Source organism: Ornithorhynchus anatinus, chromosome 5 (genome assembly GCF_004115215.2).
Source record: "Ornithorhynchus anatinus isolate Pmale09 chromosome 5, mOrnAna1.pri.v4, whole genome shotgun sequence".
Lineage (NCBI taxonomy): Eukaryota > Metazoa > Chordata > Mammalia > Monotremata > Ornithorhynchidae > Ornithorhynchus > Ornithorhynchus anatinus.
This window is the reverse complement of record NC_041732.1, coordinates 76904236-76918248: the sequence shown is the minus strand read 5'-3', so window position 1 is coordinate 76918248 and position 14013 is coordinate 76904236. Positions and strand designations below refer to the sequence as shown.

The 14013-nt window shown below is 47.1% G+C and overlaps 1 protein-coding gene across 4 annotated transcripts in view; it reads right to left on the bottom strand.

Annotated features, from left to right (window-relative positions):
- The window catches only part of MMEL1 (membrane metalloendopeptidase like 1), a 65877-nt gene that overhangs the window by 23551 nt on the left and 28313 nt on the right, over positions 1-14013 (bottom strand). For all 4 annotated transcript variants that reach the window (XM_029066812.2, XM_029066813.2, XM_029066810.2 and 1 more), the window contains 4 exons: positions 12716-12850; positions 3501-3590; positions 887-1023; positions 460-553 (listed from right to left, as the gene is read on the bottom strand). In XM_029066812.2, coding sequence (XP_028922645.1) covers positions 460-553; positions 887-1023; positions 3501-3590; positions 12716-12850 — 456 coding nt within the window. The remainder of the gene's footprint in view (positions 1-459; positions 554-886; positions 1024-3500; positions 3591-12715; positions 12851-14013) is intronic.

Below are 14013 nucleotides of genomic sequence, written 5' to 3'. Positions count from 1 at the left end.
AACCAAAAGCTCTCTCTGCTCCCGGAAACTTGCAACCTCAAGGGGCTTCTCTGTGGCTGTTGCTTGGCTGGGGAATGCCAGCGAGGTCTCCGTACCCTTCCTACACCCTGCATTCAGGCCTCTAGCCAGATTCAACTCCTGATGTAACAAGACACACACCTGAAGCCCTGATTTGGGGTAACTGTGGGAAAACAGTAAATTTCAGTCTCCCCAACCCAGTTCTCCATTCCTGTCACACTGACTCTGCAAGGGACATATGTCTGAGGTCAACAGATCCATCCCCTTGCCTTCAAATGGAACTATGATAACTACCTGGGTCCCAGTAAGGGATAGTCCAGGGTCTGGTCTCAGTTCCAGGCTGGAATCCAGCCAGTGGGCATTGCTACCTTCCTGAAACGTGGATTGGCTCCAGGTCCCAGCCCTGGTACTCCCGGCTGCACGTTCCACCCTGAGGGTTACCTTGCGGTAGTTGGCTCGAACATCCTTGAACCTCCGGCTCAAGCTACCGACCCGGTCGATGATCAGGCGCCAGACCAGGTAGTTCTGGATGGTACTGGGGACAGACAGAAAGCAGGGTCAGCACCTGCCCAGCCAGGAAACCCAATGCCAGTTGGAAGCCTGGAATGGAGAAGCTCCAGCTGCGACATGGCACAGGGTGGGGGGCGCAGGGCAGGGGTTGTGGGACTGGAGGCTGGAGACACGAGGCTGGGGCCATGCTGCAGTCCGGCCACCGAGCAGCCTATCCCGGCTGCTCTGCCCGGGGCATGTGGGAAGTTAGAACCCTCACCTCCAGTGTCCCAGAGCTTTCCCAGCCAGAGCCTCCGAAGAGGGCCATCCCAAATCTCTCCATCCCCTGTCCCTCTTCCCTCAACCCCACCATCCTCACCTGGCGGAGTAGCTGGTAATGATTGCCTGGAGCTCCCGCAGGTAGGGGGCCCCATACACCACCACCTCCTCCTGGGGGTGGATCTGGACACCAACAGATGCCATGACCCCCTGGATGAAGAGGGTCCAGTTAAAGTCCTAGAAGAAGAGGAGGAAAAGAAGGAAAAGGAGGAGGAAGAGGAGGAGAAGGAGGGAAGAATCATGCTGCTGCACATGCTCTGTGGGGCTCTGCTTTGCCATCTCAGACAACCACCCCAGCATCCTCCTGATCGGTCCCAGAAATCTGTTGCCATGTCGCTGTTATCCTCTACTCCTCCCTGTTATTCAGTTCTCGTGAATGATTGTTCTTCTGCTAAAACCTGCTGAATCTTCCTCCAAATATTTCCTGGATCCTTCTCTACTCTAACGATAACCCCTCTGCTTTTGTGAAGTTTGATTTTGACTTTACTGTTTGAGGTTAATTAAGCACAACTGCAATCAACTACAACAAAGACGACAGCAAGAGAAATTAAGAACGGTAGGGACTTCCTGGCGTCCTTTCTCTCTCCCTCTTTCTTTCTTTTCACTCTTATCTCTGCCTTTCTCTTTCATTCTCTTTTTCTCTTCCTGAACTCTTGAATTCTCAGTTTCTCACTCTCTCCTTCTTTCTCTGTTTACCTTTTTCTTCTTTCCTTTTCTCACTTTTTCTACCTTCATTTCTTTTGTCTTTCATTCTTTGTCTTCCTTTTATGCTTTCCCTTTCATTATTTCTCACAACCTTTCATTTTCTCTCCCTCTCTCTCCTTTCCTTCTCATCTTTTCTCTAGGAGATGCTAGACTCTAAGCCCGTCAAAGGGCAGGGACTGTCTCTGTTACTGATTTGTACATTCCTAGCAATTAGTACAGTGCTCTGCACATAGTAAGCGCTCAATAAATACTATTGAATGAATGAATGAAAATAACCACCCTTGTTTCAGCCTTCATTTAGTGTTTCGACCACTGCATCAGTCCCTTCACTGGCCTCCCTGCCTCCAGCCTCTTCCGGCTTCAGCTCCTACTTCATGCTGCTGCATTTACCATCTTCTTGAAGTGTCATTCAGGACACATCTCCAAAGACTAGGGTTCTCCCTCAGCATCAAACAGAGAGGCCCTATTTTTTTTATAGTATTTGTTAAGTGCTTACTGTACGTCAAGCACTGATCTAAGCACTGAGGTAGATACACGTTGATCAGGTTAGACACAGTCCCTTGTCCCACATGGGGCTCACAGTCTAAATAGGAGGGAGAAAAGGTATGGAATTCCTATTTTGAAGTTAAGGAAACTGAGGCACAGAGAAGTTAAGTGACTTGCCCAAGGTCTCACAGTAGCCAAGTGGTGAAGTTGGGAGAAGCAGCGTGGCTTAGTGAAAAGAGCAGAGGCTTGGGAGTCAGAGGTTGTGGGTTCTAATCCCAGTTCTGCCACTTGTCTGCTGTGTGATCTTGGGCAAGTCACTTAATTTTTCTGGGCCTCAGTTACCTCATCTGTAAAAACGGGGATTAAAAAATGTGAGCCCCACATGGGACAGTCTGATTACCCTGTATCTACCGCAGCGCTTAGAACAGTGCTCTGCACATAGTAAGCGCTTAACAAATACCATTATTATTATTATTATTGTTGGAACCTAGGTCTTCTGGCATGGCGAAGTGGATAGAACACAGTCCTGGGAGTCAGAAGGACACGGGTTCCAATCCTGGCACTGCCCCTTGTCTTCTGAGTGATGTTGGGCAAGTCACTTCACTTCTCTGAGCCTCAGCTCCCTCATCTGTATAATGGAGATTGAGACTGTGAGTCCCATTTTGTCCATCTGTCTCCCCAGATTAGACTGTAAGTCCGTCATTGGGCAGGGATTATCTATCTCTTGCCAAATTGTATATTCCAAGCGCTTAGTACAGTGCTTTGCACATAGTAAGTGCTCAATAAATACTATTGAACGAATGAATGAATGATAGAGACTGTCCAACTCGATTTGCTTGTATCCACCCCAGCACTTAGTATAGTGGCTGGCATATAGTCAGCACTTAATGAATACCATCTTTATTAATTGTTATTATCCACTAGGCCAGGGCTCTCCACCGGCTCTCTCAGTTCTCCTCACCCTACATCTTGACTCTTTTACTCCTCTCTTGGCTCTGTCCACACTAACTGAGGTGGTCCTCCCTCTGGGGAACATGTCTACCAACTCTGTTATACTGTACTCCCCCAAGCACTTAGTACAGTGCTCTGTATACAGTAAGTGTTCAATAAATATGATTGACTGACTGACTGCCCTTCCCTCTGCCTGGGTCCAGTGCAGGGGCAGCCGTGCTGCTGGGGTCGGGGGAGAACCCGGGGAGGGTTCCTGTGGTGTCACTGGGCCCACACCTTAGCCCCTCTATCCAGTGTTCTCAGGCGAGGACAGGGATGGGTGGTGTCAGTGTCTGTCTGTCTCCCCTTCTAGACTGTAAGCTCATTGTGGGCAGGGAATATGACTATTTATTATTATATTGTGCTCTCTCAAGCACTTAGTACAGTGTTCTGCACACACTAAGGACACAGTAAATACAATTAACTGACAGAGGTTATCAAGCCGGGGAAGAGGGGCAGCTCAGAGCTCTTACCTTCAGGGCAAACTTCTCCTGGAGCTCCGGAAGGGTCATTTTATTGTACAACAGGGTGACATCGTGCCGCTCCTCTTGGGGGACAGTTGCCTGGTGGCAGATGCAGAAGGAGAAACAAGTACAGTCCACGGGCTGAAACTGGACTGACCCGAGACCCGTCGCCATCCCCAGCCCTTCCCTGACCCCCCATGCATGCTTGTTTCAATTATAAATTCTCCATCTGTTCTTCTCTACCCATCTAACCCCACTCCTCTTCCACTACAACTCAGCCCTCACACTTTTCTCCTCTAATATCAACGTACTCAATTGTATTTATTGAGCACTTACTATGTTCAGAGGACTGTACTAACTCACTAGGCCTCAACCTTGTCTCACTTACCATTGACCCCTTGCCCACGCCCTCCCTCTGGCCTTTAACTCCCTCCCCCTTATATACTAGGGACCACCATCTCCCCATCTTCCACTAAGAGTTACATACATAAGCGCTGTGGAGCCAAGGGTGAGGTGAATAAAGTGTACACATCCAAGTCACAGGCGTCTCAGAAGGAAGAGGGAGGAGGGAAAATGAAAACTTAGTCAGGGAAGGCTTCTTGGAGGAGATGTGATTTTAATAAGGTTTTAAGGGTGGGGAAAGTCGTGGTCTGTTGCTTTGAAGGAGGGGAAAGTGGTGGTCCGTTGGATATGAGGATAGAGGATAGAGTTCCAGGCCAGGAGGACAAAGGTTGGCAGAGAGTTGAGTTTGAAGTACAGTGAGCAGGTTGGTGTTAGAGGAGTGAAGTAATTGCGTTAGGGTTACAGTAGGAAATCAGCAAGGGATTATAGGAGTGGGCAAGGTGATTTTTTTTTTAATGGTATGCGTTAAGTGCTTACTAAGTGCCAGGCACTGTTCTAAGATCTGGGGTAGATACAAACTAATCAGGTTGGACACACCTTATGTCCACATGGGGCTTACACTCTTAATCCCTATTTTACAGATGAAGTAACTGAGGCACAGAGAGGTCAAGTGACCTGCCCAATATCACACAGCAGACAAATGGCAGAGCTGGGATTAGAACCCAGGTCCTTCTGACTTCCAGGCCCATACTATCTCCACTAGGCAACACTGCTTCTTCTTCCTTTAAAGTCAACGGCAAGGAGTTTCTGTTGAGTGGCAGGGCATGGGCAACCACTGGAGGCCCTTGTGGAGTGGGGAAACATCGACAGCTATTTTTTAGAAAAATGATCCCGGCAGCAGAGTGAAGTATGGACTGGAGTGGGGAGAGACAGGAGGCCGGGAGGTCAGCAAGCAGGCTGATGCAGTAGTCAAGGTGGGATAGGATAAGTGCTTGGATCGGCACAATAGTGGTTTAGATAGAGAGGAAAGGATGGATTTTACAGGATGTTGTGAAAGCAGAATTGACAGGATTTGGTGACAGATTGAATATGTGGGTTGAATGAGAGAGATGAGTTGAGGATAATGCCAAGATTGTGGGCTTGTGAGACAGGGAGGATGGTGTGCTGTCTACAGAGATGGGAAAATAGACCAGGGACAGAGTTTGGGTGGGAAGATGAGGACTTTTGTTTTGGACATGTTACGTTTGAGTTGTCAGCAGGATATCCAAGTAGAGATGACCTGAAGGCAGGAGGAAATATGAGACTGCAAAGAAGGAGAGAGGTCAGGGCTGGAGATGTAGTTCTGTGCATCATCTGTATAGAGATGATATTTGAAGTCATAGGAGCAAATGAGTTATCTAAGGATTGGGTGTAATGGAGAAAAGAGGGGACCCAGAACTGAGCCTCCCACAGTTAGGGGGTGGGAGGCAGAAGAGGAGCCTGTGAAAGGGACTGAGAATCAGAGGCCAAAGAGATAGGAGGAGAACCAGAAAAGGATAGTGCCAGTGAAGCCAAGGTTGGATTATGTTTCTAAGAGAAAGGGGTGACCACAGTGTCCAAGGCAGCTGAAAAGTCAAGGAGGATTAGGAAAGAGTACGAGGCCTTTGGATTTGGCACGAAGAAAGTCATTTGTGACCTTTGAGAGGAAAATTCTGGTGGAGTGAAGTTGCTGGAAGCCAGACTGGAGGAGATAAGAGAGAAAATTAGAGTAGTGGAAGTGGAGGCAGCAGGTGAAGACGACTCAAGAAGTTTGGAGAGGAAGGATAGGAGGGAGATAAGGTGATAATTGGAGGGAGCAGTGAGGTCAATCAATAAATGCCACTGACTGATTAACTGATTGATTTCTGTGTGGGGCTCCTCACTGCGCAGATACTCGAGTACACTTCCTCCTGCCTCTGCCCCTCCGCTCCACCTCGACAGTGGACCCCTCTGTCCAAACCCCCGTATCACCTAGGTACAGTGGTGAGTTCAAGGAGTCAAAGCTTCAGGATATCTCTACTTGGTTGTACCACCGACACCTCAAACTCAACATGTCCTAAACAGAACTTCTCAGCTTCCTGCCCAAACCCCACCTTCCCTCTGATTTTCCCATTACTGTAGACAGCAACACCATCCTTTCTGTCTCACGAGCCCATAACCTTGGCATTATCTTCGACTCACCTCCTTTCATTTAACTCTCATAGTCAATCTCCCACTAAATCCTGTCGGTTCAACTTTAACAACTTTGTTAAAATCTGCCCTTTCCTCTCCATCCAAACTACCATGTTAATCCAAGCATTTATCTTATCACACCTTGATTACTCTATCAGCCTCCTTGCTGACCTCCCTGCCTCCTGTCTCTCCCCACTCCAGTCTGTACTTCACTCTGCTACCTGGATCATTTTTCTACAAAAACATTCAGTCCATGTTTCTCCACTCCTCAACAACCTCCTGTCATTGCCCAGGCACCTCTACATCAAATTCCTTTCCATTGTCTTTAAACTCCCTCAATCACCTTGGTCCCTCCTACGTTAATGTGCTTCTACTACAACCCAGCTTGCTCACTTTGCTCCTCTAATGCCAATCTCATCTATCTCTCTATCGACCTCTCTCCCACATTCATTCATTTAATCATATTTATTGGGCACTTACTGTGTGCTAAGCACTCTAATAATTGCTTGGAAGAACACAACACAACAGACATTCCCTGCCCACAATGAGCTCACCATCTAGAGGGAGAGGCAGACATTAATATGCATAAATAAATTACAGGTATATACATATCTGCCTCTCTAGCCTATGAACTCACTGTTTGCAGGGTACATGTCTACCAACTCTTTTTTATTGTACCTTCCTGAGTGCTCAGTACTGTGCTCTGCACAGCGTAAGCAGTCAATAAATACAATTGATTGAGTGACAAAGTTCTCAGGTACAATGGACACTCTTTTCCCAGGAGACGGTTGGGTTCATAATGGCTCAACTGGGTCATTCCCAGCAGCTACCAAATCAGACCAAAGGGAAAAGAGAGTCTGTCCATAACTTCCCACCCCAAAAAACTTCTGCATCCACCTCCTCACTGATCTCCCCTACCACCAGCCTCTCTCCTCTCTAATCCACACTTCACCCTGTTGCTCAAGTCACTGTCCTAAAATATCTTTCTGCACATCTCCTCATTCCTCTAAAACCTCCACTCATTACCCATTCTTCTCCTCACCACACAGAAATTTCTCATCATCAGCTACAAGTCAGCCAGTCTGCTTCCTCTCTCCTTTTTATCCACTCTCTTCTCCCATAATACCCCAGCATGAACTTTGTTCCTCTCAAGCTAACCCACTCACTGTGCCTCATTCACACCTGTCCCACATCCAACCCCTTGATCACACCCTTTCCGCTGCTTGGAATGCCTTGCCTCTTCCAATCTGCCAAACAACAGCTCTCCCCATCTTCAAAACCCTCCTGAAATCACATTTCCTTCAGGTGGCCTTCCCTGACTAATTTTTCTTCTCACCAGGTTTTATTCTCCCCAACTACATCCTAAGCAATTCTGTTCCATTTATGCAATCATGCTAACCTATAGCTATTCTGTCTGTGTCTACTTACCTATTCTGTTCTTTAACCACTTATTCATCTACATACCTATTTTTCCTTTTTCTTCCCTTATTCATAAATTACTTGGTGTTCGCCTCACCTGGTTAGAATGAAAGCCTTTCGAGAGCAGGTATCTAACTTTAATACAAAGGGCCTGGGCCTGGGGAGTCAGAGGATTCTAGTTCTAATCCCTGCTCTGCCACCTGTCTGCTGTGTGACCTCGGGTGAATTACTTAACTTTTCTGGGCCTCAGTTTCCTCATGTGTAAAATGGGGATTAAGACTGTGAGCCCCATTTAGGACATAGACTGTGTCCAATCTCATTAATTTGTATCTACCCCAGTGCTCAATATAGTGCCTGGCACATAATAAGTGCTGAAAGCAAACAAACAAAAAAACCCTCTATTGTTGTCTCGAAAGTATTTAGTCATCAATCAGTGGTATTTGCTGAGTGCTTATCTGTGATACTGCTCTAGACTGTAAGCTCAGTGTGAGCAGAGAATTTGTCTACTAACTCTTGTTATAGTATAATATCTAAAGTGTTTAGTACAGTGCTCTGCACACAGTAAGTGCTCAATAAATATATTGATTAACAGTAAGCCCCCAATAAATGCTACTGAATGGACCAACAGCCAGCCAGCTTTTTTTTAAAATGCTATTTGCTAACCGCTTACTCTGTGCCAGGCACTGCACTAAGCACTGGGGTAGATGCAAGATAATCAGGTTGGATACAATCCCTATCCCACCCAGGCTCATAGTCTTAATTCTCATTTTACAGATGAGGTAACTGAGCCACAGAGCACTTGAGTGATTTGCCCAAGATCACACAGCAAACAAGTGGTGGTGGTGGGGTGTTAGGACTTAGGTTCTCTGAAATCCAGGCCTGGACTCTGCCCTAGGCCATGTTGCTTCTCCTTTTCCCCATCTACCCTCATCTCTCTATTTTCTTTCTTCACTCCTTCAAGGAGACTTCCGCTGTTCAGCTTGCTGCACCCAGAATAATCATAATAATAATGATGATAATGATGGCATTTGTTAAGTGCTTACTATGTGCAAAGCACTGTTCTAAGCGCTGGGGAGGATACAGGGTGATCAGGTTGTCCCACGTGGGGCTCACAGTCTTCATCCCCATTTTGCAGATGGGGTAACAGGCCCAGAGAAGTGAAGTGACTTGTCCAAAGTCACACAGCTGACAAGTGGCTGATCCAGAATTTGAACCCATGACCTCTGACTGCCAAGCCCGGGATCTTTCCCCTGAGCCACGCTGCTTCTCTCAGTACAATGCTGAACACCTGCCAGATACTCTAGTGATCTATGCCTAGTAGGCAAGTAAGCAAGATGGCCTAGTGGAAAGAGCACAGACCTGGGAGTCAGAGGACCTAAGTTCTAATCCTGGCTCTGCCATTTGTCTGCTGTGTGACTTTGGGCAAGTCACTTCACTTCTCTTTGCCTCAGTTTCCGCAACTGTAAAATTGGGATCTGAATACTTATCCCCCCTACTTAGCCTTTAAGCCCCATGTGGGGCAGGGACTGTGTCCAACCCGATTAACTTGTATCTGCCACAGCACTTAGACTGGTGCTTAACACATAATCATTGCTTAACAGATGGCAGAAAAAAAAATCCCAGTGTCCTGCACTCCTTCTCACTGGCTGTAAAGCATTTAATCACCTTACTCCCTCCTATCTTACTTGGCTGACTTCCTATAACAACCCAGCACATTCACTTCCTTCCTCTAACCCCAATCTTCTCACTCTATCTCACTACTTATTATGTGCATGTTTCCTGCCCTCCAGGAGCTTACAGCCCGGAGGGGGAGACAGGCATTAAAATAAATTTTGGACTTGTACTCAAGTGGTAGGGGGCTGAAGGTGGGGTGAATATCAAGGGCCTAAAGACTGCAGATCCAAGTGCAGAGACAGCAGTTGGGGAATTGAGGGCTTAATCAGGGAAGGCCTCCTCTGGGAGGAAACGAAGCCGGTGACCTAGTGGAAAGAACCTTGGTCTGGGAATCAGAGGCCCTGGATTCTAATCTTGGCTCCACTGCTTATCTGCTGTGTGACTTTGGGCAAATCACTTAACTTCTCTTTGCCTCAGTTACCTCATTTGTAAAATAGGACATGGATCGGGTCCGCCCCATGTAGGATGTGGACTTGGCCAACCTGATTATCTTGTATCTACCCCAGAGCTTATTACAGTGCCTAAAACATAGTAAATACTTAACAGATACTATTCAAAAAATAAGGGTTTGAAGGTGGGGAGAGTGGTGGTCTGTCGAATAAGGAGGGGGAGGGAGTTCCAGGCCAGAGGGAGGATGTGGGCAAGGGGTTGGTGGTGAGGTAGATGAGAGTGAGGTACAGTGAGTAGCTTGGAGTTGAAGGAGCAAAATACATGGGCTGGTTTGTAGCAGGAAATCAGCAAGTTAAGATAGAAGGGGGCGAGCTGCTGGAGTGTTTTAAAGCCACTGGTAAGGAGTTTTGGTTTACTACTTGGGTAGGTGGACAACCATTGAACACTGTGGGCAGGGAATGTCACCGTTTATTGTTGTATTACACTTTCCCAAGCGCTTAGTACAGTGCTCTGCAAACAATTGAATGAATGAATTTGGAGATTTTTGAGGAAGAGACATAAACTGAATTTATATTAGAAAAACGATCCAGGCATTAGAATGAAGTAAGGACTGGAGTAGGGGGAGACAGGAGGCAGGGAGTTCAGCAAGGAAGCTGATGCAGTAGTAAAGGCAGGGTATGATAAGAGTTGGCATCAGCAAAGTAGCATTTTCCGTGGAGAGGAAAGGGTGGGTTTTAGCCATGTCATGGAGGTAGAACTGACAGGCTATGGTGACAGGTTGAATATTTGTGTTGAATGAGAGAGATGTGTTGAGATTCATGCCAAGATTATGGGCTTGTGTGACAGGAATAATAGTGGTGTTCACAGTAATGGGGAAGACAGGAATTGGGTGGGAAGTGCAGTTCTGTTTTGGTAACATTAAGTTTAAGATGTTAGCAGGGCTTCCAAGTAGAGATGTCTTGAAGGTAGGAAGAAATGCGATTGCTAAGGAGAGAGGTCAGGACTGGAGAGGTAGATTAGGGAATCATCTGCTAGAGATGATAGTAGCAGCCATGGAAGTGAATGAGTTCTCCAAGAGAGTGGGTGTAGGTGGAGAATGGAAGGCGACTGAGAACTGAGTTTTGAAGGACCCCCACGGAGGATGGAAAGCAGAGGAGGATCCCGCGGAAGAGACTGAGACTGAGCGACCAGAGAATAGGAGTGTCAGTGAAGCCAAGGTTAATTAATATTTCCAGGAGAAGGAGTTGGTCCTCAGTGTCCAAGGCAGCTGAGAGGATGAGGAGGAGGACTAGGAGGGTCTGGAGGAACAAAAACTTCTCACTCTGGGCTTCAAGGCTCTTCATCACCTTGCCCCCTCCTACCTCTCCTCCCTTCTCTCTTTCTACTGCCCACCCTGCACACTCCGCTCCTCTGCCGCTCACCTCCTCACCATCCCCTGTTCACGCCTATCCTGCCATCGACCCCTGGCCCACGTCCTCCCGCTGTCCTGGAGTTCCCTTCCTCCTCACCTCTGCGAAACTAACTCTCTTCCCCTCTTCAAAGCCCTACTGAGAGTTCACCTCCTCCAAAAGGCCTTCCCAGACTGAGCTTCCCCTTTCCCTCTGCTCCCTCTGCTTTCTCTCTGCCCCCCCTTCACCTCTCCTCAGCCAAGCCCCCTTTCCCCCCTTTCCCTCTGCTCCTCCCCCTCTCCCTTCCCCTCCCCTCAGCACTGTGCTCATTTGTATATATTTTTATTACCCTATTTATTTTGTTAATGAGGTGTACATCCCCTTGATTCTATTTATTGCGATTAAGTTGTCTTGTTTTTGTCCGTCTGTCTCCCCCGATTAGACTGCAAGCCCGTCAATGGGCAGGGATTGTCTCTATCTGTTGCCGAATTGTACATTCCAAGCACTTAGTACAGTGATCTGCACATAGTAAGCGCTCAATAAATACCATTGAATGAATGAATGAATGAATGGAGGCTGTTGGATTTGGGGAAGGAGGTCTCCTTAGAGAGGGCGGTTTCCATGGAGTGAAGGGTTGGAAACTGGATTGCAGGAGGTTAAAGGGAGAATTGGAGGAAAGAAAGTAGAGGCAGTGGGTATAGACAACTGGGTTTTAAATACCTGATCTCTCTCCCCATTAGACTGTGAGTTCCATGTGAGATAGGGGCTCTGTCTGATCTAATTGTATTGTGTCTAGTCCAGTGCTTAGTACAATGCATTGCCCATAGTAAATGCTTTAACAAATATCACAATTACAAATAAATTAAATTAAATTACAATTACAATTAAAACTCACCTCCTCCAAGAGGCGTTCCCAGACTGAGCTCCTCTTCGCCCTCTACTCCCTCTGCCATCCCCCCTTTACCTCTCCGCAGCTTAACCCTCTTTTTCCCCTTTTCCCTCTGCTCCTCCACCTCTCCCTTCCCATCCCCACAGCACTGTACTCGTCCGCTCAACTGTATATATTTTCGTTACCCTATTTATTTTGTTAATGAATTGTACATCGTCTCGATTCTATTTAGTTGCCATTGTTTTTACGAGATGTTCTTCCCCTTGACTCTATTTATTGCCATCGTTCTCGTCTGTCCGTTTCCCCCGATTAGACTGTAAGCCCGTCAAACGGCAGGGACTGTCTCTATCTGTTGCCGACTTGTTCATCCCAGGCGCTTAGTACAGTGCTCTGCACATAGTAAGCGCTCAATAAATACTACTGAAAAAAAAAATACTGACCCCTTACCCACATCCTCCCTCTGGTCGGGAACTCTCTCCCTCTTCATAGCCAACTGAGTAGTATTTTCCCCTCCTCCAAAGCCTTATTAAAATTACATTTCCTCCAAGAGGCCTTCCCCTATTAAGCCCTCATTTCTCCCTTCCGTGTCGCCTTTGAACTTGGATTTGTACACTTTATTCACCCCATCCTTAACCCTACAGCACGTACATACGTATCTCTAATATATTTTAGTGTCAGTCTCCCCTTATAGACTGTAAATTCCTTGTGGGCAGGACACCTGTCTCACCAACTCCATTATACTGTATTCTCCCAAGTGCTTAGTAGAGTGCTCTGCACACAGTAAGTACTCAATAAATATGACTGATTGACTGATTCATTGCTGGGCACTCAGGACAGTGCTTTGCTCTTGCTAGGTGCTCAGCACAGAGATCTGACCCCACTGTATGCTCAGTGCAGTATTCCACAATTAGTCAACCTAGGAGACAACTCACGTTAGCGATGTCAGTCTCCAGTTCCATCACACGGGTCATCTCCTCCTGGACAAAATGGTCATCACGGGTCAGGTTCAGATCGCCGCGGATCATTGTGGCCATGGCGATCATGAAGCTCAGGTATGCCTCCCTTACCTGTCAAAGGAGTGGGGGAGAGGGGGAGGGGAGAGAGAGGATAAAGGATTGGCAGTGCAGAGGAGGGAGCTTCCGGAATATCCACCATCCAGCTCCGCCATGGTCCCCGCTACTGCTCCCGAGGCCCACGGCTCTGACATGAATTCACCAGGTCTGGGAGGGGTAAGGTCTGGAGCCGAAGGGAGGGTCAGGGGGCCTCAGAGACGTGCTCGAAGCCCAGGCTGAATCGAGTGGACTTGTACCACAAGGGTGCTTGGATGATGTTATTGTTTCACCTGCATCTGGTGGCCCCGTGTTTGGGAATGTGACCATGCTGGGCACAGTGGGCAAGAACCAGGGTCTTCCAAATTCTTCATGGAGCTGGACGCCTCTTCAGAAAGGTGGCTATGCCATTTTTTGTTCAGAGTGGGCATGGAAACACAGGGCCTAGCTTGTGTGAATTCTCTTTCCCTCTCGGAATTGAGAGAGTGGGGAGGGAGAAGATGTTGAAGCTAAAGACCCCGCACATTCTGGGAGAGACAGAGTACAAACCCTAGAATGCTGTGGGGGCCTAACCAGGGACTGTAAACTCACTGTGGCCAGGGAAGGTATCTGTTATATTATTGTATTCTCCCAAGCGCTTACTACAGTGGTCTGCCCATTAAACACTCAGTAAATATGATTGACTGACCGATCTATAATTCTATTTGTTTATATTGATGCTACTGATGCTTGTTTACTTGTTTTGATGTCTGTCACCCCCTTTCTAGACTGTAAACCTGTTGTAGACAGGGATTGTCTCTCTTTATTGCTGAATTGTACTTTCCAAGTGCTTAGTACAGTGCTCTGCACACAGTAAGTGCTCAATAAATACGAGTAAATGAATGAATGAATGAATAAAGGAAACATGGACTGAGCTCACTTCAGCCTGGAAGAACCTACAAGCCCTAAAGTGAGCAGGACGATTGAGACATGTGGGTCTATTTTTCTAAAACTTATTGGCTCAGCCAGGAGAAACCAGAAATAATAATAATAATGATAATAATAATGTTGGTATCTGTTAAGCGCTTACTATGTGCCAAGCACTGTTCTAAGTGCTGGCATAGATACAAGGTAATCAGGTTGTCCCACGTGGGGCTCACAGCCTTAATTCCCATTTTACAGATGAGGGAACTGAGACACAG